Source organism: Galleria mellonella, unplaced genomic scaffold (genome assembly GCF_026898425.1).
Source record: "Galleria mellonella isolate WM207_F2 unplaced genomic scaffold, CSIRO_AGI_GalMel_v1 utg33, whole genome shotgun sequence".
NCBI lineage: Eukaryota > Metazoa > Arthropoda > Insecta > Lepidoptera > Pyralidae > Galleria > Galleria mellonella.
The window spans coordinates 725,354-750,500 of NW_026442079.1; the positions used below are offsets into that span (position 1 = coordinate 725,354).

The 25,147-nt window shown below is 30.6% G+C and overlaps 2 protein-coding genes across 7 annotated transcripts in view; one reads left to right on the forward strand and one right to left on the reverse strand.

Annotated features, from left to right (window-relative positions):
• The window catches only part of LOC113518601 (forkhead box protein L2-like), a 52,501-nt gene extending 34,797 nt beyond the window's left edge, over positions 1-17,704 (forward strand). Inside the window, exons 4-11 of one of the 6 annotated variants that reach the window (XM_026903587.3) lie at positions 8,115-8,283; positions 8,356-8,690; positions 8,891-9,116; positions 11,308-11,464; positions 13,003-13,069; positions 13,468-13,587; positions 15,904-16,041; positions 16,531-17,704. In XM_026903587.3, the coding sequence (XP_026759388.2) occupies positions 8,115-8,283; positions 8,356-8,690; positions 8,891-9,116; positions 11,308-11,464; positions 13,003-13,069; positions 13,468-13,587; positions 15,904-16,041; positions 16,531-16,601 (1,283 nt within the window). In that variant the 3' untranslated portion in view covers positions 16,602-17,704. Of the gene's footprint in view, positions 1-8,114; positions 8,284-8,355; positions 8,691-8,890; positions 9,117-11,307; positions 11,465-12,996; positions 13,070-13,467; positions 13,588-15,903; positions 16,042-16,530 lie in introns of all 6 variants that reach the window. The other 5 variants (XM_026903581.3, XM_026903569.3, XM_052896656.1 and 2 more) reach the window with 5 other exon arrangements.
• A 3,388-nt stretch (positions 17,705-21,092) lies between these two features.
• The window catches only part of LOC113517269 (cyclic nucleotide-gated cation channel subunit A-like), a 37,808-nt gene continuing 33,753 nt past the window's right edge, over positions 21,093-25,147 (reverse strand). Inside the window, exons 9-10 of the mRNA XM_026901906.3 lie at positions 24,887-25,068; positions 21,093-24,726 (exon numbers count right to left, since the gene is read on the reverse strand). Of these exons, the coding sequence (XP_026757707.2) occupies positions 24,438-24,726; positions 24,887-25,068 (471 nt within the window). The 3' untranslated portion in view covers positions 21,093-24,437. The remainder of the gene's footprint in view (positions 24,727-24,886; positions 25,069-25,147) is intronic.

Sequence of the window (25,147 nt, forward strand, 5' to 3'; positions counted from 1 at the left end):
AGATAGCAAACAAGCATACGGCCCACCTGGTGGTAAGCGGTTACCGTAGCCTATGAACGTCTGCAATACCAGAGGTATTACGCACGCGTTGCCGACCCTGAAGAAACCTCTTTACCCCCTTTTGAAAAACCCCATGCTGTAGTCTCTTGGGAAAACCTAGGCAGGGAGCTTATTCCATAACCTAAGTGTACATGGGAGAAAACATGTCTGAAACCGCGTTATACGCGACCATTTAGTAGTACGATGATATTTTATTTTCATATTATTATCATTGATTTTCAAAGAATAATAGTAAAATAAAAAATAAAGGAAATTATAAAAAAGGTGTTAAATGTGTAGCCAACTAAATACGTCAGCTAGAACAAATTTAAATTATCTTTATTCAAATAATTGTTTACAAGCAGTTTTAAATTGTAATTTTTTTAATCTACTGCAGAGTGTCATTTGTTAAGAAAAGTCCGCAAGAAACTCAACAGTTGCTCTTTACTTAAATGTACTATGTCTAAAATTACATGGTCAGTAAAAAGACCGTGATATAAATTTAAAGCAATGTCACTGACACCATAAAAAGCTAGCAAGCTAAAAGCATTTATATTAATGACGATATTTTTCTAATTGGTTATCCTGATTCCTTACTAGTAATAATGAGCGTTAGGAATGAACTCCATTTGACAAGTCAATTATATTATCATTCCCTCGAAACTGTTAAACAAAGCCTCTACCACAATTGAAGGCTTATGCGTATTTAAAAAAAAAAGTTATTAATCTTAATCACGATTGAATAATTGGTGCGTTATTACATAAGATTATATGCTGTTACCTAACTACAACTAGTGGCCGTCATCGGGACGCGTATTACTTCGGTCCACAATGCATATTCGCACCTTACCTAGAAACCTTACGTTATTAAACTTTATTGTTTGAGAGAACAATTACCTTTTGTATGAGTGGGGTATCGACGCCATTATCAGTAGACGAGTTAAATAACGCCCATGGATCGAGTTCGACTAGTTAGTGTAAGTCGACCATTACCACTTTTTAATATCTCTTTGTTCACTTTACATGAAATGTCTAAAACCTGAACCGAAGATTTTCCAGAAGCTGTTATATAGCTGTAATAAGATCGATTTGACATGAACAGTAGAAAAAAAACAGACTATTAAATTTCGCTCGTTTTCGAGACGAAAATTAACCTGAGTAATACATAAGTAGGTAGGTAGGTAGGTAATAATACATAAGTAGGTATTTATTGAAGCGCTAAAGATTTAGATATTCGTACGTATTATATACAAATACAATCAAGATAATAATAGAAAAAAATAAAAATAAATTTGCTATGCCAGTCTCGTTCAGTATTTATTCATTTAAAAAATATGTCGGGTGTACATACATACATCCCTGTAACCAGGTGTTTGATAATATTGGCCCGAGGTAATTCCTTCTCTGTTACATCTTGTTTGCTAATTGATCGTACAGATTGTATTTCGTAGGATAATAGCCGGAAGGGATAAGTGTCTAGAAATACCCAAAATCTTAGCTTTCTATTGTCACAATGATATATAAGTAAATATTTCTCTTTAATACAAAAATGCGCATTTAGTTAATTAGACGTTAATTAACAGATTATTTGTAAATATTATTATTTTCCTGAATGAAAATAAGAAGTTACTCAGTTACAGTAATTGTTACAGATTTCTAAAAAGTAATGCTTCTAGAGAAAAATAAGTTTGTTTAAAATAGAAAAGAAAAAAATGTTATACGCATTATTTCTGGCATTTAACTGCAACTTCTCGTAGGAGTTTGTGGAATAGTACTTAATTGCCTAGGTTTTTCCTTAGAAGTTGACCATTTTATAACGGCTGAGAGTCTTTTCAAATGATACTAAATATATATTATTTGATTTGATTAAATACACTGTTACGAAAACGAAAACACCAGAGAACTATTTGATAGAATAACAAAAAGAAGTATTTAAATTATCTACATAAAAAGATTAACTGGTACAGTTTTTTTTATACTACTTAGAATGGCAAACAAGCTGACGGCCCATCTGATGGAAAATGGTAACCGTCGCCTATAGTTATGAGCAGTACCATGGACATAACAAAGTATACTGTTTCGCCCATGATATCCCCCATGCGTTGCCATTCCTGAGGACTCAGATGTTATTCCTCTGTACCCTGTAAATTCACGCCATATCCCACCCTTCAAACCGAACCTTCTACAGCCATGCAAACACAACTGCTTCACGGTTTAAATATCAGCAATAAGGTATAATTAATGATTAATCCGATCAATCCGTCGATGATACGTGGTTTTTATTATATTTTACACCATAATTAATGTTAAGTTATTTTTTTTATTTTACAACAAAAATTACATATAACTTAAACGTACTTCTACATTCTAACTACATTTTAATAATTACAGATTAATCGTAAGTTTTGATAAACATAATCGAATTGATAAACCAAATACACGAATTAAAAACAAAATCATACAGTTACATTAATTAATTAAATCAGCTTAAAATAAATCATCAAAATATATTCAGTCCTTCAAAGGTGAGGACGGACGAAGAGTTATTTTCACATTTATAATACTCGTATTTCACATTTATAATAGTCGATAAAGGTATTGGTATTTATTGTTAATCAAATTGACATTGCTATTAAGTATAAATAACTCGAACAATATCAGATATACTTCGCAAGTTCAATTACCTAATAGAAACAAATAGGTCAATCTTGTAACAACAATTTTAAAACCTTTATAAATTGGAATAATACCTACTATAGATAATATATCACAGAAAGACTTTCATTTTGTGACATGCATTTCACTAAGTTTTATTTCTATAATAAGCTTGTTATATTTTCGCTGTTATAAAAAATAAATTGAAAAGTCTATATGATTTTTAAAGTTTTATGGAAGAAGTTGCGAATGCAATTTAGTAATTATACTTAATCACATAATAAAACACAATTGGATGGAAGAAAGAAAATAAGTAGCAACGTGGTAGGTAATAATATACCTAAAAGAAAATCAGTACATGCACGTATACTCGCTCTTTCAGCATTGTTTTAAGAACGCTTACATAATACGAATTGGAAGATTGATTACAAATCCTTAAATTTCGAAGTTCCTCTTTTTATTTTTTTAAAGGATAAATGTGTCGAAAATCTATGTCTTACTGCTCTTAAAAGGATCTATAACATAAATTCGATTTTTATAAATTTCGACTTAGTGAGAAAGAGTCAGATCGATATGATTTGTTCTTGTATAATGTCTATATTGGTAGAATTAAGTGCATTGTAGGCAATGGTGATGGACGGTAACGATGACGGATTTCATGCTAGTCATTAATCCTTTTTAACATTATAAATGTAAAAGTGAGGTTGTTACCTCTTGATACCTTAACGGCTTAACCGATTACTATACATACATACATACATATCTGTCATGCCTGTCTCCCATTAGGGTAGGCAGAAACAATGGAACGCCAAATGCTTCGATTCAAACAAACCTCTTTCACTTCTTCCACATTCATCAATCTTTTCATACACGCTCGCCGGTTACGGGTACTTTTAATTCGGCCCTTCTTCAGCACGTCGCCTATTTGGTCGACATACGTCCGTCTAGGGCGGCCACTACCAACATTTCCATTCATTCTTGCTCGATAAATCTCTTTCGTAATTCTTCTTTCATCCATCCTCTCCAAATGACCAAACCAACGCAACATTCCTTTTTCGATTTTTGTCACTACATCGTCTTTCAGTCCACACTTCTCTCTAATCACACTGTTTCTTACTCTTCTTTTAATGTCATACCACACATACTTCTCAAAGCTCTCATCTTTACAGCATTTATCTTACTATATTACCGATTACTATAATAATTTAAATATGGGATGGAGACATAGGCTACCGTAACACGGACGAAGCCACGAGTATAAGCTAGTATTAAATATGTATACGTACGTTATCTGACTGAACACGTGTTTGTGTTGAATGGTACGTATTTAAGGAATGCAACTAACGTCGATGGGTGTTATGAGATTTCATTCCACGATGATGTCTAAAAAAAGGAAAAGGTACTTAATTCACCAATTTTGTGTATGTTGTACGACATCTTCGATAATTATAAATACAATTAGTAGTATAGTTTAGTAATTTGGACATGATTAAAGTTAGCAGGTTTTTGTTTCGACTTGATTTTTTTGGGACTCTGTTATGTCATTACTTTGAATTAGGAATCGTTATTTACAATTTTTTATTTTAAATTGATAGGATTTTTTTTGTGTTGGTTCTATAGGTTATATTACTATTGATTTTGTGAAGTTGCCATTTTTATGGGAGCAATAATGTCTTGTTGTGAAAGGAAATTTTACGTTATTAATCCATATGTGTTCATCCTTTTTGTGAAATATCGTCGTTCGTCAATATGTATTTGTTTACTATTGAAATAGTCTATTCGTGGGAAAAAAATATTTGAAATATAGTTTTGGAATATCTAAAGTCAAAGGGTAACAATTTGTGTCCATTTAGGTTTGTGGTGTGTAATGAATTTAGATCGTTTTTTATTTGACGGTTATATATACGCTATTTATGATTGCTAGCCGCTCTACATATATCGTCGATAAACAATTTATAGTCTAGTGTCATAAGTTTTATGTCCCTTTTTTACAAATTTGCTCTATCAGAGCGAAAATAAAATGAAAAATTAACATATTATTGTCCTAATGTGATCTAACCTCCGAAAAAAGTGAAATTCGAAGAATTATAATTCACAAGACTTATCTTTAATTCGGGTATTCTATTAAAGTGATCTTTGTCATTAAGATGAATCCCATTAAGAACAAGGTGAGTTCTAATCGTATCGCTGAGTATTCAGATAAGATCATCAAGCCGAATCTCATGTTTTCCTGAATATTTCTATTGAATCCAAGCCAAATTTTGTCGATTATTGGATAATTAAATAAGTCCTATCATGTTCATTAAGCCAAGTCCCATCGGGTCGGTGAATATTAAGACGAGTCTCATCAAAATCATCAAACCGCGTCCCATCGATACGCTAAATATTTATGTGAGTTCCATCAAGATCATCGCGTTGAGTCCTATCGTTACGCTGAACATTCAGATCTGAGTTATTCACAGGCATGGGTAATTCGCACTGCTCCCGAACTAACGTTTCACAATTGTTATTTGTTATTAATTTCACGAACGATACGCTGGCTTTTAATGTTTTATAAATACGACGCATTGTTCTATAAGCGACACAATACCTTGCGGTGTTCACAGCTCCGTTCGAATACGATATGCAACCACATCGGCCTGCGGCGTCTGTCTGACGCATTCTTCCACACTCGTGTAAAATAAGGGGACATAATAACATTTTGTACTTAATCATGGAAAGAGTATTATTATATAAGAGTAGTATACGCAATATTATCGATTGTAAAAATATATTTTCAATCATATGTGAATTATTCTAGCTTCAAGGAATAATAGTTTTATAGATCTAACATTATTGACATGAAAGTTCGTAAAGTTGATGTTTTTCAGATTTGATTGAATTTTTATATACAGATGATTAGTATTTTGGCATTAGTATAGGACTGTAATTAATAAGGAGTCGAAAAAACATGCCGACCTTTCAAAACCTTTAATATACAATGTATGTTGACAATGAGAAATATGACAACTGAAGTAGACAAAACAATAAATATAAACATAACACAATAAGCAATAATATAATTTAAAAAGTAAAATATAAAGAAGATTAGTTTACAACAAGCATAGATGTTTTTTTAACCGGTAGCGCCATGGGATATGATAAATGATGCAATGATGGTAAAGACGATGATGATGAAAATATTAGATAAATTGCATAACTAGATACAGGCTTACATATTTTTATGCTCAGAAATTGGGTTTGAAATGAGAATGTCATAGAAATTTTGCATTATAGGCATTTGTAAATTTCTCGGTTCGAAAGGTCTTGATTTTTTTATAGTACCAAAAAGAAGCAATAATGTTTACCAAACTATGGTATGGTACTTTTTTGAATGGATGGATGGAGTGGTATTATTGATGATACATACGCCGGTTTAGTAAATTATGACATTAAATAAAATGATCGACAACACATAGAGAATATCATATTACATTAACAACATTGACATAATATTTCTCTTTTAATAACTGCTATATAGAAACTTATGAAAATTCATAAAAAATAATAACTTAATTCATGAAGAGAAAGGGGATTGAGGGCAAATAATATACTCGATTTTTAGTATATTTTTTTATAGAATGTAGAAATAATAAGAATAAACAAGACAAAAAAAAAAAAAAAAAAACAAATAATAATAGAAAACATAGCTACGAGAGAGTATTAGTCTATTTATATCATATTAGCAAGGCGGCTTGATTAGTGTTTTATTTTAAGATTTTCTCCTGGTTTAAGGTGTTTTGAAATAGGATGAAGTGAATAATGCTGAACTCCTTTTTCGTAGAATTGGTTTTTATTTAGAATGACTTAAGTAGCTAATGTTCATATGGTTCTTACTCCACGGAGTTGATTATTTTGTAACAATATATTATGATACGATTTTGTATTACCAGGTTTTCTATGAATAGGTATCGGATTTATTGGCGTTAAATGTGTTCTGACTTGTATTATTTTTGAATCATGTTTGATCAACAATAGCAGGTTGGTAAGGTTTTATTTGTAATGAATAGTTAGCTACGAAAGTGTTGAATGCTTGGTTAGCCAGCGGTAAACGACTAATTCCAAGAAACCCATATCGGGAGGCACGTACGTGTAAGATTGGCTACATTTCTAGCTTTAAATATAATAACATAATAGCAATATTTTGAATTCATTATAAGCATTGAAATTGGACCAATGAGTTATATACAGTTAGTTATTAAAAGGCATTTGAGGGTCTTTTTTCAATTAATGAAGGAATAATGATCTAACTGCGTATATTAATAATACAATGGTGGGTATCAATGAAGAATAGTGGTTGTGTTGTTATTTTAGATACAAGTCTGCGCGTTCACCGCAAAAAAGACACCGTTTGTCGTATCTCTTAACTTTCAGGGTATTTCCCTTGATAATAAATTGAGTCTAGGGGTTCTTGGCGTCAATATATCTAGCGATGTCCAGTTTTGTGGTCATGTGGAGAAAAAAGCTAAGATAGCTTCCAAAAAATTAGGAGTGCTCAATAGAGCGAGACGGTATTTCAAGCCGGAACATCGCCTGAAATTGTATAGGGTTCAAGTCAGGCTACATATGGAATACTGTTCTCACATATGGCCAGGTACGCCACAGTACCAACTCCTTTCGTTAGACAGCATTCAAAGTCAGGCGGTTCGAATTGTTGACGATCAGCGCCTTACTGTCCGACTCGATCCACTGAAACTGAACTTATCATGGGGAGTGCTCTGAAGAATTGTTTCGATTGATAACTGCTGCTGATTCTCACCACCGTACAACCCGCCACAAACTAAACATATATATGTATATATAAAAATTTACTAAGCTGTACATAAAGACACAGTATATACATTTTGATATTTTACTATATAGAATCAGAAGACACCAAGATGAGGCATTATTTTTAAAAATTTTAAATATACTTCATCTACCATACTAGTCAGTCTAAACATCGACCGCAAACCTCTTCCTAACAATTTGGAACTAGAAATAATATTTATTATGACAATAGAGTTTTTTTTAAGAGTCTTCACCTTTTATGATATTGTTAAGTTTGATGCCAGGGGCAATAAATAATTTTAGTTTATTGTTAAGGTTATATTGAATTGCCTTTTTGTACTACAAAATTTATGAATTAGTTATTAGGTATTATATATAATGCTTAATTCCTGACATTTGCTAAATAAAAATAAAGAGATATAAGAAGTAAGAATGTGCATATGTTTTATTAATTATGGTGTAGAATATTATAAGAATACAATGAAAAGAAAACATTGATTAAAATCCAAGTATTTGTTGCAATGTTTGCATACTTCTAATTTTAACAAGGTTGTAGAGTTAAAGTTCTTGCTGTTACTATAACTATTATAACCTAAGAATTCTTTTTATAGGTACCCAGCCGTATGATAATAGAATATGTATTCAAGAAACCAGTGCAAATGATACTCCCAACTCCCAAAATGTTAAAGGAGAAGAAGATCTTTCCAGGGTATATCAAACTCTTTCATTGCCTTCTCTCTCCAGAGAGGACAACAATAGTTCTAGCAATAATAACAACAGGTATGTTAATAATCTTTAGGTATCATTATGATATTACATATATTTTACATTTGTGACATTAAATTTTATTAGTAACAGTAATGAAGCCAAAATCAAATCAAAAACGGCGGCGCCTGTCAGTCCTGGGAGCTCGGAATTGAAGCCTCAATCCACTACAGCAGCGCAAGCCCTGACCAAGCCTCCTTATTCTTATGTGGCCCTTATTTCAATGGCGATACAAAATAGTCAAACGAAACGAGCCACTCTCAGCGAAATATATGCTTATATCACCAAGGAGTTTCCATATTTTGAAAAAAATAAAAAGGGATGGCAAAATTCTATAAGACACAATCTCAGTCTAAACGAATGCTTTGTTAAAGTACCACGTGAAGGTGGGGGTGAAAGGAAAGGAAATTATTGGACTTTAGGTATGTTTGTTTTATTATATTTTTGTATATCAAAATCTGCTAGTAGACTAGTGTATTACTAATATAATGCAATGCGAACGATGAAGGCTAAGCGATTATTCATCCGTCATCTTCATTCATAATCATTACCATTGAAATGCGAATTGCTAGCGAAACCTTACTGTTTAGCCATTCTCGCTGTGAGTGCAGTGTTGTTATAGATCCACAATGCGGAGATATGTTCGAGAATGGGAACTACAGGAGACGACGCAGAATGAAAAGGCCATTCCGGACTACGCCCTATACGAAAACACTATTCGGCGATGGATACCACGTGGCGCACGTTGCCCAACACGTGCCACCTCATATGCAACCACTTCCATTAGGAGCGAGAAATTATTTTGGCTCCGGTTCTCCGTATCCGTCATCTTATCCTAGATATGACACGTAAGTATTGTGTAAAATCTGTTTCTTTTCATCTTGTTCTTTGTCCCTTGCAGACAGCGCACTTTTTTTTATAAATAGTATTTTCACTGATGTTGTTCTTAACTAATTCCTAGTTAAAAAATTAGAAGTGTATAAAACAAATAAGACTAATGAGAAAATATGTAGGTGTATTAAGCCAACGTATATATGTATGCTAATTGACATCACATGGAGAACTTATGTGAATAAATAGCCAACATGATAGTAAATTAAGTATTTTTATGTTCTTCCAGTAAATTTTGAAAATCTGTCAAAGTAAAATTAGTAGAAAAGTTGACAGTAAAAGATGATTTTAGTCTTGCCGTCGCAATCGATTACAAATTACGTGAAAAAGCCTTAAAAAGGCTAAATATGTGATGAAAAAAAAATAGTCTTTTTGTTATGTAAATATAGACTGTCGCTAATTTGTTAACACTTATAAAATTGTGAATCAAGCGATGAATAAATTGTCAAAGCGTCACTGCCTATTACAAATTATTATGCTAAATATTTACGTTTCTCGTTGACGATGTTTACAAAACAAATGCTAATGGTACGTTGATATGTTGGTAAGTTTTTTATTTTCCATTTCCGCCGTCTCGGTATTATAGTAATTAATTACATACATATTGTTTAATGGTCAGTGCACAGGTGGTGGTTGCCGTGACCTTGTTGTGATTTAAGCCAATAGTTATTGCTGATACGATGTGATAGGGGCATATAAACAATATGTGCTTTGATAAAGAATTTTATTATTTGACTGCTCTTTATCATATCGAGTAGTAAAATGCCATACATAAAAACTACTTCGTATCAGGAGAGAACATACAAACAATTACTGTTCGGACTCGCCGACATTGATACGTACTTATCTAATTATTGGAGAAATCTTAAAATTATGTGCGATTGTAGTAATGGACTAAGAAACTTTGAAGATCAAATAATTGCATTAACTGGTGGTATTTTGAGTAAAGTTAAAACAAAAATAAATGTAAATTTTAATTTACAAAAATAAATATGATATTCAACGATGTCTCTAAAGGTCCAGTTACATTTATACCAAAGATTTAAAGAATGCAGCTTGTATGGGCTTTCATTTTGATATAACGTACACGAATAATTATGTTATGTAGCTAGTGCTACTGAAATTAGGTCATTGATTATCACTTTAATTTCTATACTAACATTTGTGTGGTATGCAACAGTATTATATTATATTTATAATTTTCCTTTGTACGGCTTGAACTTGTTCAGTGTTATCTTCTTTATTTGAGCAACTGGAAATGTCAGTCTTACCACTGTAGGTTACGGTAACAAACATTTCAACAATTAGATAAATTGCTAATTAGGTTTACAATTAATTTATTTTGTTTATTGTTTTATTTTTAATTTCATGCATAAGTTTTATAATTCTGGTTATGTTGTTGTGTTTGTCTTGCAAGGGAATATAAATCTTATGTATAGCAAACAGTAAGATTAAAACATCAAGTCTTGATAGAAATTCATGATATTTAGTTTATTTGTGGTTTGTATTATAATGCAAAATTAGGATTGAGTTTCATAACACACACACCATTGGTTGGTAGTGGCTGAGATGGGCGGAGTTTGCTTACTACATCACTGCCTATTCACGGTCATTTGAGAGAATGTTCGAGCCTTTTGAACTAGCGGACTGGCTATGAGTTATCGATACGGCAGTTACAATTCTATAGTAGATACTTCTTTATCATAATGATTGGGCATTTCGCACATATGTTTATTGACTGAAAAATGAGTGTAGTGAAGAAATAAACGAAGTCTGTCCACGATTCACTTGTTCCGTTATTATGTATAATTTTGATGACTCTACACTTTTTGATAGTATACTATAGTAGGTACTAGAAGGTTCAACATTATTATGGAATTGTAATGATATTATATATTTATTTATTGTCTGTTGACAGTAATGATTATATGTATAGCAGTATTAAATATTTAAATCGTTAAAAAGGTAATGACAAAGTACTTTCTTGATAAAACTGTATGCATTTTTAAAGCATGCATTTGGGTTTCTTAAACACTCAGATTGGCTAAACTTCTAAAGTGTAACTACATATAACGTTTACTTTTGCGAATGTTATAAATTATTCTGAAAAATAATCATCAATTGTAAACTGAATGTCTCACATTTCAGTACTTGGCTTACCCAGTCGACGAGTGGGCTCGGGTATGCAAGCGCGTGTGGAAGTATGGGCCGGAGTCCGCCGGGATGCTCCCCGCACAGTGCGATGCCCCATCAATCATCTCCTGTTTCAGTAAATCCATTTGCGACTCATCAGTTGCAAGGACAGGTATGTTCGCACATTCAATTGACTGCGATATATTAACAACAAAAATATTATGATACATTTTGACATGTTTTGTGTAATGGTATATAATTACTAAATTGAATATGCTTAATTTTTTTCAATGCTTTTCTGCGTGCAATTAATACCTAGTTCTTATTTATTCTATCTTGCTTAAAAGTACTTGCGGCGACTGAAAGGTTTCCTTTGAATAATATTGGTTTCTTGATTGATCAATAAGTTACCAGCACTATCTACTATTTACAGTATTTATTTATTTAAATTCTTTTGTATATTTACTTTTGTTGACGTATTTATTTTTACTTGTTTTTGCTAATTTTCTATTTACAAAAAAAGTATAATAGCAGAATAAGTAGGTTAATTTTGAACTGTATTATACAATTAATAAAAAAATATTAAAAATAGTGTAAACATCTCCTGCTAGACTTATGAATTAAAAATGGAATAGCAAGCAAATCATCGTTGTTTTTGTTTACAGTATCATTTGACAGAGGAATGGTTTTTGTTGGGTTAGAGTTCCTTTATTTCTTTTTGTTTCTATCTTTTAATGATTGTTTTTTTTTATATCACCAAAGTAGCAAACAAGCTCAGGGCCCATCTGATGGTAAGCAGTTACCGTAGCTTATTAACGCCTACAATACCCGTAAATAGATGTAATGCTCCTGTACGCGCGCGTTACCGATCCTGAAAGAACCTTTTTGCCTTTTTAATTGTGAAGAACCCTATACTGTAGTTTCTTAAAATAATCTCGTTTTTAGGCAATTTACCGTTACGAAAATACCGATAACTCATATCTTATGAACTGGTGTATTTTTTTGTTTACTTTTGTCTTTAAATAGGTATAGTTTAGTTCTTCATATAACTGATTCGAGGTAGTAAATAATTTAGCAGTAAATTTCATGAATATCACATCTGAGATGAGAATTCAAAGGTCTTTAAAGAGAACGAAGTATTTAATAAATATTCAAAGTTTAGTAGTAGAAAATCAGTAGGCAAAAAGTATTGTGTCAAAACTTATTAGGTAGGTAAATGGGTCTCATTCCACTTTTCCATGCTTGCTGTTATAAATGTTTGTGTGTTAAAAGATTAATCTTATTTCTGTAATTAAATTGAGATTAAAAATTTAGTAGCGTATCACAAGGCAATAAAGCTACATATTCGCAAAACACCTCTATGAATGCTCAATAAAAACTTTATCGCTGAAAATGTTTACGTTAGTATATTATATAGTTGAGGGTCTATACCTTAGAAATTTTCAATGTTATGGCATAGTACAATTGAGACGTTCAATATCCTTTGATTTCGAGAAGGTTCTTTTCCTTTGAAGTGGGAAAACTGTTGTTTACGTAGTTAATATAATGAACACAAATAAAATAGAATAAACAGTTCAGCTGACTTAGTACCGAAATCATTAAAGCCGTTCCTCGTTTATAATTGTATATTGAATATTTACTTTTATATTAAATTAACTAACATAATAACTTTTTGTTCCCTAAAGTCTATCATTTTTGTTTTAGTTACAGAATCCGTTGCAACCAATGCAGTCAATACCAATGAATTCTTACAATCCAATCGGTGTTTCGGCGTTGGGTAAGTTATAAACATTTTAATAATTTGGTTGTTTTTTGATTATCATATTTATTTCTTTGCCTAATATAGGTTACAGATAAAAAAAATGTACAATATAGTGCCTCGTAACTTCTCATACCTGTACTTATTTTACTTCTACAGATAAACGAATTGTACAGTTTAGTATCTCATAATTTCTCATACCTATATTTAATCTACTTTTTTAAAGGGCTTCAAGAAAAGGAACTTAATTTGTTTGTATTTTTTTTTATTTTGTATTTTTGTCAATCCTAAACTGATAACTGTTTTTAGAATTAATATACTTTGCTTCAATTTCGGACACATGCGCAGTGGGCACCAAATCTTTTGGAACGCTACATCTACATTATATTGAAATTAGTATATTTCTTATATTTCAGATGGCTCACCAAGTCCAGGTCCGGGATATGCACCTTCGTCAGGTGGATACTCTCCGAGTCGACATCACGACATTGTTTCGTCTTCGGACACTGTGTCGCGGTTTCCGTTTTGGCCGGAAGGTATCAATCAGCTTCTTTGTCTATTTCAAAATGTTACAAAAAATATATAATTGAGTAAATGAGTAATTGTCGGGGTCTGTTTCTCTTGTTTTACCAATGTTTCCTCTACCGGTGGGTAAAGGGCAATTTTTACACTTACCCCTCAATGTACTATTTTTTATCAATATTTTTTTAACAATAATATGTAGTCTTTTTAGTAGAAAAAAAAAACAAATACGTTAGAGATGTATATCTATGTAGAGGTCCGTTCAGCATCTAAAGGTGAGAGTAAATGAGTGAATGAATGGTGAGTGGTGAGGATTAATTAGGTAGAGCAAAGAAAAATAAAAAAAATCTTAATATAAATTAATACATTTATTTTAATATATGGTAAAAGACGATCTGTTGACAACATAGCGCGCCCCGATGTAGTGCACCAATCTATAAAGGCGACTAGTGTAATGGTTTTGTTTTACTATAGGATCTTTGACTCTTTTAAGTGTTATAATTGCGACTACCCGAACTACTCTATCTCGACAATGGAAAGCTCTGAAACATTTCAAGGAAAGAATTGTCAGAAAGAGTGAAGAGATTAAACAAAACGTCACCTTTTTCTATACTAATATAAAAGTTTTTTTTTTTATAAATAATAAAAGATATTACATTTATTGAAACCTGTTCAAATTTTGATTGACTTGATTGATAAATCAAGTAGCGAAATGGATCGCTATATGCATAATTCATTTTAAAAAAAATTATTTGAAATGCGTCCTAAATAAAGCTTAACAAATTGAAAGTTTTTATTCAGGTTGTTTTTTAGTAAATTTCTAAGGTTTCTATGTAGTGTGTAGCGTGAGATGCGTAGAAAACTTGGTTTCTACTATTAATGTTGTATATATGCATATAAGTATCATAAAATTTATCGAAAAAGAAAAATAAAAAAAATCTTAATATAAATTAATACATTTATTTTAATATATGGTAAAAGACGATCTGTTGACAACATAGCGCGCCCCGATGTAGTGCACCAATCTATAAAGGCGACTAGTGTAATGGTTTTGTTTTACTATAGGATCTTTGACTCTTTTAAGTGTTATAATTGCGACTACCCGAACTACTCTATCTCGACAATGGAAAGCTCTGAAACATTTCAAGGAAAGAATTGTCAGAAAGAGTGAAGAGATTAAACAAAACGTCACCTTTTTCTATACTAATATAAAAGTTTTTTTTTTATAAATAATAAAAGATATTACATTTATTGAAACCTGTTCAAATTTTGATTGACTTGATTGATAAATCAAGTAGCGAAATGGATCGCTATATGCATAATTCATTTCAAAAAAATTATTTGAAATGCGTCCTAAATAAAGCTTAACAAATTGAAAGTTTTTATTCAGGTTGTTTTTTAGTAAATTTCTAAGGTTTCTATGTAGTGTGTAGCGTGAGATGCGTAGAAAACTTGGTTTCTACTATTAATGTTGTATATATGCATATAAGTATCATAAAATTTATCGAAAAAAAAATAAAATTATATAAAACTTTTGATGTCACATACAATTAATGTATAATATACAATAAATCCTGCCATCTGTTTTAATAGTCTAATATAATGTCTGTTGCAAACATTTTCCTTCATTGCTTCCATTAAAATGCCTATTTGTAATGTAACATGCCATCTTTTAGAATAATCTAATATGATCTCTATGGCAAAGTTTTTCCTTCATTACTTTCATTAAAATGCCCTCTATCGGCGTTCACAAACGCTTCGAAATTTGTTAACATAGTACTGTGCTATTGACTTTGTGGAAAGCGTTACATTACATTTGAGATCTCGTCAGATGGCGCATGTAAGTTATGCGATTCGCATTGTTGAAAATTCGTAATAGCTATTTCATAGCTATCGTAATTTAACCAAATAAACCAAAATATTACAAGAGATGCTTATACACCAATTTATAGAGAGGCTCGTTCTATTAGGTACTCAATATTGTACACAAGAGTTAATCTAAAAATAAGTTGGTTAAAAGACCATTCTAGCTTCTGTAAAAAGTCATATGATTTTCTAGTATTTTTTACCAATGATAACGTAGTATCTGTAGAGAAAAGCTGGGAGTGTATTAGGTACAGTATATGTAGACAGAAATCTAGGGCTGATCCTTAAAAAAACTAATATCAAGCTAGGTTCTTTCTAATGATATGTGTTCTTGAAAAATAAACTAATTTGTAACACATTGTGATTTGGACGATTATTTTAATTCACGCTGATAATGATGCTATTTTCATATCACGCATCTTAGTTTATTTTGACATAATTATAGACCGTTTATTTATTGTCAGGTGGCTCCCCGAGTCCCAACTCTGGATACGTGCCCACAAGCAGTTTTTCCCCGACGCGGCGACATGAGACTGTTACCTCCTCGGAAACTAGCGCCGCAAGGTTTTCTTTCTGGCCTGATGGTGAATACCATTTTATCTGTTAGTTTATTTCTTTAAGTATTATATTTTTATATCTATGAATATTTATTTTTATAAATATTATTTATTTAATTTTGAACTGTACACTTATACTGTATATATTTTCTTTTACAACAGGCATATATATTTTTAGAAATTTTACCTAAGACATACATTATATTAGGTAAAATTTCTAAAAAGAAAAAATAATTACATATGTTTTGAGAATTACATGCATTAAGAAGATTACCATTAGTAACATATTTCGTATTTACGGTAGTATTATTCATGTTCATAATTTCCTGGTTTGGTGTCCTTAAAACTTTTTATAATAATATAAATCGTCAAATAATATACAAATATTTTTAATTTAATTCCTATGCTACGTTAATTATTATACCTATGTATAATAATACTCTTTATAACAATTCTATATATATATATATATACACAGCTGATTTATTTCTGTCAACTATATTTCTATTGCAGTAAATCTATTCTATTTTTCAGTTGGTGTGAAAGAAGAGGCGTCGTCAAGTCTCATATCTAATGCAGCGCCATATTCGAAATGTTTTATGTAAATTTACCAAAGTTGGAGGGAAATAAGACTAGAGTTATCCATTATATCTTATGCACTAGATTGGAATAAGATTCATAAATGGATTATTAATATGACTGTAATATATAAAATCGACGTAAAAGTGGTTAATGTATAAAACTATAAAGTTAATTGTACGCGTGTACCTTATCGTAGATGAATAGATTTTATGAAAAAATATTGAGAGCTCTTTGAATTAAAATGTTGATATCTGGTAGATATTTGTTGCAGATGATAGTACAGATAAATATATCGGAGTGAGTGTCCCACCGTGAAATAATGTTATTGATAAATACAATGACGACAAGCAGTTAATTTGTCTTCATTAATGTCAATAATCACTCGTACTGACACCGATGGTTGTAGCCGTCGAGGCTGACCCGAATTCACACGTTGGCTCAATATCTGCACCCATCCCTTGTCATAATTATTTGGATAAAGTGAGACAGAAATAGCTGATGTTTAGCTAGCGCGTGAAACTGTTGGCATATTGCTGTGTAAAATTATGCACCAATGTTTTGAGGGAATCTTTAAACGGTTCATGATACTTACGTATCTTGTATGTATTGGATAAAAATAATAATAATTGGTGTGTTGATGTCTAATGAATATTTCTCCCTAGTTGTTGCAAGAATACTATTTGTAAGATTCCTGTGTGACTCTTTAATATTAGCATAGTTAGTTTCCCAAGTGACTTGTTATTAAATGATACTTAATGATAGTTATATGTAATCATTTCACTAAGTGGAACAATGTTTTGTGGTGAAATTGGGCGAGTTTTAAACGTAGCCAATTTCATTACGTGCAATATTGTTTATAAAATTTTTTTCATCTTTCTATATGATAAAAGGCCCACTGTTTTAACATGCCTGCAGAGATTAGATAAGACGCCCTTAATGATTTGTTGTCATTTACTTTAATTGCTTTTCCATTTCTCATGGTTTTTTACTGTGATAGTTCATTAAATAATATTTGTTCGTATTATTAGACACACTTCTGAAAATTTCAAGTAAGAGGGCGTATTTTGATATTTATTAAATGTTGTTTCTGTCTCAATAATATATTTTTATTTAACTCTATAAGAATGACTATCCAACCAAGTAATTAAATTAAAGGCTAAACATGGCATCACCAACCAACAATTTTTTTCTGCCTTTAATTCTCCTAATAGGTTTTAATTAGTAATTACATAATTATAAGTTGTTTTATTGTTTTTGAAATCATATATTTGTTATTTTGTACATTTCGTACTCTCATAGCGATTTTATTATATCGCTAAGTAGTATAAACTGGTTTAATTCTATTGTTCTTAGATTTCTCGCTGCTTTTATCTCTATAATTTGATTCAATGGTTTCTCACCATAAACGTAAGGAGTATTTATGATTTTGAGATATAATATGAAGAAGACAGTTAAATAAATAAAAGAAGTATGCACGTAGCTGGATTTAGATGTTGGTAGTGAAATAACAAAAAAAAAAATAATCTAAAATACAAATCTAGGTAAATTTAGATTTCATCATCATATTAGCCGTTATCTATCTAGTGCCTCCCATAGAATTTTGCTATAAGGGACGGTCCTACACCACCTGCACCCACTGACTCCCTGCAATATCCTGCTTTCTTCTCCATCGTTGTCGGTTCTTTGAGTTGTTATATATCTATTATTTAGGTTTATTATTTGGCAATAGAAACGGGTATTGGCAACAGATAGACATATTGAATTATTTATAATACTGAGGGTTTGAAAGTTGCATTGTAAATCACAATTCGTATTTACAGTTTGTCAACTAGACAGTTAGAGAATAAAACAGAGGATAATTTTATGAGTAGTGTAAAAGCATTTAATACAAAGTAAAATATAAAAAAGCGATACGTTTATAAATGAGTCTTCTGAGAATCATCGACAGTTTTCAAACAGGCTAGTGCAAGTAGCATGAAGAGCACGTGGCATCCACACCAGCTTCTTTTGCAGTAAGGGTGGTAGTAAGTTATAAATTTATAATAAAACAGAGGATAATTTTTAAGAGTGGTGTAAAAGAATTGAATACAAAGTAAAATATAAAGAAGCGATACGTACATAAAAGATAGTATTCTAAGAATCTTCGATAGTTTTCAAATAGGCAAGGGTAAATAGCATAAGAAGGCCGGGTCATCTACAGCAGCTTCTTTTGGAATAAAGGCAAATAAATAAAGGTAAATTACGAGTATGAATTCAAATATACTTGTATTAATAGTTTTGAAGCTTCTAGAGAACTACCTTCTAAAGTTGTTCCGAGAAGTAACCAGTTTTTTAAAAAAAGTCGTCTAAGTCGACATAGAAATCTTATAGGGTTTGAAAACGAGGTTAATGGTTAAGGTATAGTTACAGCAAATTTACACATGTACGGTTTCTTGAGATATCTATAATAATATTTAAATCGGGGTTCATAACCAAAGAGCAAACAATACGCAATTTTTTCTGGAAATGTTAGTAATATTGATATGTTAAAATCTGAAATTAAAGCTTCCGCCCGTTGTTTAATATTATACCTGACTTGTTTTACTCCGCGATATTTTTTTAAGTTATAAGATAGAAGTTATAGAAGATACATGTATAATCGTTGTCGTTTAGAAATATACAGAAAATAATTTACAAAATTGATCTAAATAGTTTATTTACCTTTGTTGCTGCAGGAAACAGAATTAGACAATATTTTCTAATATGAGGAAGAAATTCTCTTTGCTTATCTTGTCATCCAGAATACATTTTTCCCTACAGGAAACCAAATTAAATAGCTGGTTTTATATGAGGAAAATCTCCGATATACTAATTTAGGACAGAATTGCTCAATTTTAACAGAAAACGAAGCGGGTAAGTTATAAATAGGTACTCAATGTTGGACTTCATTGTCTAATGTTTTTGCATAAAAGAACTCAAAATAAAGGCGTTTTGCGGCCGCAAATTTACTTACGTCTTACTATAAAAATATTTGAAAATAGTACTTATGTAAACAATGTTTAATAAAACTAAGACCCTCATTTATAAAACTAAAACCTACAAATCTATTTTAACTATTACACTGATTTATTACTTTTGTCACTCTCAAATTAAGGATTTAGTATAAAAAAGAGACAAAACAGTTCAATAGCGAAAATAGATTTATGAGACGTTTGATACTTATAAGTATAATGGGGTAAGGAATTAAACATAGTTTAGTTGGTGTAAAAATGTTAGATATTATATTAAAATTTATTACTGTAAACAAGTTTTGTTCCATTTAGACAAAGGGAGACTTTGTACAAAACACGATTGCTTGGGTACCTCTGTCCCATTCGTGTTTCAACCGTGAAGCAGTTGTGTTTGCATGGCTGTGTTTCGGTGTGAAGGGTGGGATATGGCGTGAATTTACTGGGTACAGAGGAATAACACCTGAATCCTTAGGAATGGCAACGCATACGGGGTTATCATGGGCGAAACAGTATACTCTATTATGTCCATGGTACTGCTCATGTCTATAGGTATGTTTGTTTGTTACGCTATTTGAATTGGAATTTAATATATGTACTTTTTTATATATGTGACTTTGAAGACGGTTATAGGCTACTTTTCTTGCGAAAAAGGAGTCATTTTTGTATGAAACTTATTATTACGTCATCCGATTTGCTTGCAGAATTATTGTGTTTATATAATAATATAAACACAATTACCTCCTATTAATACAAAATTTGTATACCAATAACTAGAAGTGATGAACAAAGTCAATATTAACGCAAGCGAAGCCCCGGGTAAAAGCTAATAATAATATACAGTCACTTGAATAGTTTTGAAGTTTTACTATTTTAGTATAATTCACATCACACATGTAAATATTAGAATACCAACTGATGTCAAGTTGAAGCTCAAGTATTAAATTCAATTTACAACACAAAGTTAGTTAATGTCTTATCCTTGTATTAGTGATCGAATTTCCTCAATTTACACAGAGGCAATTCAAGAAAGGTGTTACGAGCAGTACTGCAATGAGTTTATTTTGTGTGGCCTAAATTTTTTTAATACTACTATGAATTTTGTGGGAGTATTGTCTTCTGGTGTCGAGCTTTTGAACCACATTCAGTATATGTTTTAATCTACAAAGGTTTTTGAAATGGATTACCGAACGATAACTTCGCTGATAACATGCATTGATTTCAGTACCTTCACCTTTAGGCTTTGAGCTTGATGGCCATTCCTAGAAGTATATAAAATGTATGTGCGACTTATGAGTTATTGAAATAAAATGAAATTTCGTTAAAAATATAACTGTAGTTTAAATAAGTTACTTAGATATAGAATGTGTTATTATTTAACATTAACATCTTTAGATGAATGAAACTAAATCTTACTAAGTGGTCAGTGCAATTGCACCACATTTTTTTATAACAGGAACAATTTTTAATGAAATGTCTAATAAAATTTTAATTATTCACTATTACAATATATTAATATATGCACAGGTTAGTAATTGTAAATTACAGAGGAAAAGGAAATATCTAGTTTATTTAGAAATTGTTTATTTAACAGCATTTTTTTACCGAATTCATAGCTGTTATAAACTATTTCACTTTTGTCTTTTATTATCGAGATATCCATAATCTTATTAGATAATTCTAATAATTTAGCTTCTTAATAGTAAATAAAAATAATAGTATATTCTATCTATGATTTTTTATAAACTGCGTACTTTAGATCGGTTGATAGATATTGGCATCACATGTGAATGAACAATTATTTCTTTGTATTTCTAATATTCTTTTTTAATTATTTCTTTGTATTGTAATACGGTTTTTAGATAGGTGTATAAGCATTTTGTTTGTTCAGTGAGTATTTTTCTTTTCAAGTTCAATAATGAAAATTGTACAGCTTGAAACAATCATTGGCGTCCTTCTGGGGGAGGATTCTATCTCCTTGAAACATAAAACTTTAAGCTTCCCTTTTTCAAATACGGCGCGTTCTAGATATCGAGTAAGAGTTTAAGCGTTTCTTTCTCAAATATGGTGCATCACAGATATCAGGTTAAATTTAAGCTTTCCTTTCTCAAATACGGCGCGTCCCAGATATAAGGTTACAAAGTACGGGACGCTCACATCCTTTTGAAAACTCTATAAAAAGATACTGATGACTTCGATTTGATTTGTATACCGGGATCTCACCTTCACTATAAGCTCAACTCATCCAAGATATCGGGAACTTACCAATAATTCAGAAAATGATAAGATTCCGATATGTGGGTGAAATAAATGAAGGGTTATCTTAATAAATGACATAAAGTCTGAATAGAACTCACTTTCTCTAACCAAGTGTAATATTAGTTCACATTTACTATTACATAAACATTATATTATCTATATATTACAGGTACAATGTTACTTATAAGATTTCAACCCAATTTTTTTTTATTATTTATATTGGCCAAGTGGGTTTGTTATAAATATTATATTGGAATAAAAAATACTTGAATCAAGGAAAATAATATTTACACACGGATTGCTATCTAACGTATTATTGGATATAAAAAAATTGATTGCATTTTTAGCATTTTCTCTTAAACAGAGAAATATTTGAAATTAGATAGGTACTAAAATAAACATATGAAACTAAAAAAATGTTGTTACTTTCATACAGTTATTATTGAAAGGGTATTATTAAAATATGTAATTGACTATTCCAATACATGTCTTAAGCAAGAACATTTTACTACCCACCCACTGTCAGATAAGTTTTAAAATTAGAATTTTGTATAATAATTTATGCTACTTACTATCGCTAGTACAAGTATGATTACAGATTACGAATCAGTCCCTTCTTTATAAGGAACATGAATATCAAACACGTACACAAATCACCAATTTTCTATTATCTAGTTCAGAATTAATAAATTCCATATAAAAATCAATCCTTCACTTATACGTCTATGTACTTTTATTTACAGCACTTTCACGTCTTAAAGCTACATCCCATTGACACTTGTTTTATACACTATACGCTTTCCATAAATTACCACTACTTATAGCTAAATATAGTCAACATCATCAGTATTACAATCGTACTTATTTTTTACCATTATTCCGTAATACAGTATACCTAATTTAAAAATACTTCGAAGATATTTGTCTGTAACTATATGCTACATTTAAAAATTTGAAACGTTCACCGAGTGAAAAAATAAATCAAAATATCTGTCTTTTTAATGAGAAGTTTGAAAGAATTGCCATAAAAAAGTAAGAAATTAACGTCAACACTTGGAGTTTCTTTTACGATAGAATATTGTTATAATACAATAAATAAAAATAGTAATAATATACAAAAAAGTCAATTGGTCAAACTAACAGTAATAATTAAATAAACGGTCTTAAACTTATTTTTAATAAATTTGATATTGGTCTGCCGTTATTTTTTAAAGAAATGCACCACTTTTTGAAGTCTGCTGAAGTTACTATACTTTTAACTTGACAAGTACTTAGTAATATTAGTGTTCATACATAATGGTTTATTTAATAAAATAATTATGTAATTTTAATTATGTTAAAATGAGCTTGAATTTATAGCTTTTAAGAAATGTTAAGTTCATATAAATATGCTGTTTTTCACTTCTTGCAATTATTATTATATTGAAATATAACTATGATTATAAATATATTTTTATAAACGTAAGCCATTGACTCTCTTACATCCAATCATCGAGCTTGTCACAATCCCAAACAATGATACCTACTTAGAAACTTGATTATTCATTTATTATAAGTAAACAGAGATCTTACAACGCGTTTTGATTTTTGACATTTATTTTTCTTACCCATTTAAGTAATACAAATTTCGATTCAGTTTGCTTTTTGTATAATCAGTTAGAATGCTCTTTATATATTTATTCTATTGACAATATTTTTGTTTCTAACATTGTTAACATTATTTGTTGCTACAACACGACATTTATTTATTTTTTATGGTATTAATGTTTAATTTCCTTATTAAGTGATTAATCAATAACTTAATCAATTTTCCAATTGTCATTGAAATATAATAAGAACCTTAACATGAAAGCTCGTTTATTTATCTCTTCTAATAAATTTATTTTGTCAAAGAATGAGAAATACATTTGACACATCTCTAGGAGAATTGTACGGAAACTTAAATCTATAAAATTGTTATCGGCATTCAATTTTACACAACCTCCTTATAACTATGCAATCTTAATCCAATTAGTTTAAAACTTTCCACCATCAGAATTCAACTGTACCTATAGCTTTTCAAGTCTTTTACCATTTACCCACACACGGACTGTATTCTTGTTTGCCATCTTGTACTTTATATATAAAAAAGTCTACAAATGTTGTGAAATGAAAAGTCAAGTTGTGATGGAGATCTGTTATTATTTATCTTTATTTACTGTCAATTATTTGACTATATACTTTTATCTAATCAAAATTTTTTCTTTGCACTTATGTCTATTAATGAGAACGACATAAGTTATACTGCAATAAGGCAGTATTAATAAATAATTTAAAAAGTATTGTTTTTATAAGTTCCGCCTTATAAGTTCCGCTTCTAGTACATTACAACAACTACATTAATACATTTATAACGGCGACTGTACTAAGTCATGCCTATATTTGTTTAGATATGAAGTGATCATCCTTTTTTTATTTATATAATTCATTTACGCATATCTCAAAATTTTCGTTTTTAAAATTCTTTCTTAGTATCAAAAATAATATTTTTAAATCTTCAAAAAATAAGGAAAAATCATAACAGAAAATTTATATTGATCTAAAGCTCCGTATTGTTGCGTTGTGTACATGTTTTCATTTCGTGTCTTTATGAAATCTTTTTAAACGCAATGATTTACTACGCGGTTCTGGAGATAATTTTAGTAAGCCTGGAGACCTTTCTACACTAAGCGAATGCCCACGTTCTCGAAGAGGAATAACAGGGTTGTTAAGAAGAAACATTGAAGTATCATGACTTGAACTTCCTTGCATTTCACTGTAACCAGAAACATCACCGCATCTCACTACTTCACTTCTTAATTCAGATGCTTCTAGGGACGTAATGTCATCGGAATCTGTTGCATCATCTTCTGCATCCAACACTCTGAAAAAATATTATTATTTAGGAAAGTTATAAAATACAAATACAATGAATAAAAATAAAAATTCGCTGTAGCAAATTTTATAAATTACATTATTAAATCGCAAATAGCAGTACATTGAGATCATTATAATATATTATCATTATAGGTGTAACTGCTAACCTGACTTCTATTTTGTTTATCCTTTGATTCATTTTTGCTTGTTCTTCACCAACATCAGTCAGCAATCCTTGCAAGCGATTATTTAACATATCTACAGTATTTTCAAGCTTCTGCACGGTTTCTTCTAGGCTTTGCTGTGTAGTTTGTGCACTTTCAAATACATTTTCATCGAGTAAACCATCCTGTTAAAACAGTGTGAAATACTGTATAAATACGTTAAAAATAATCATTTATTTTAATCAAGGTAATTAAAATATTGCC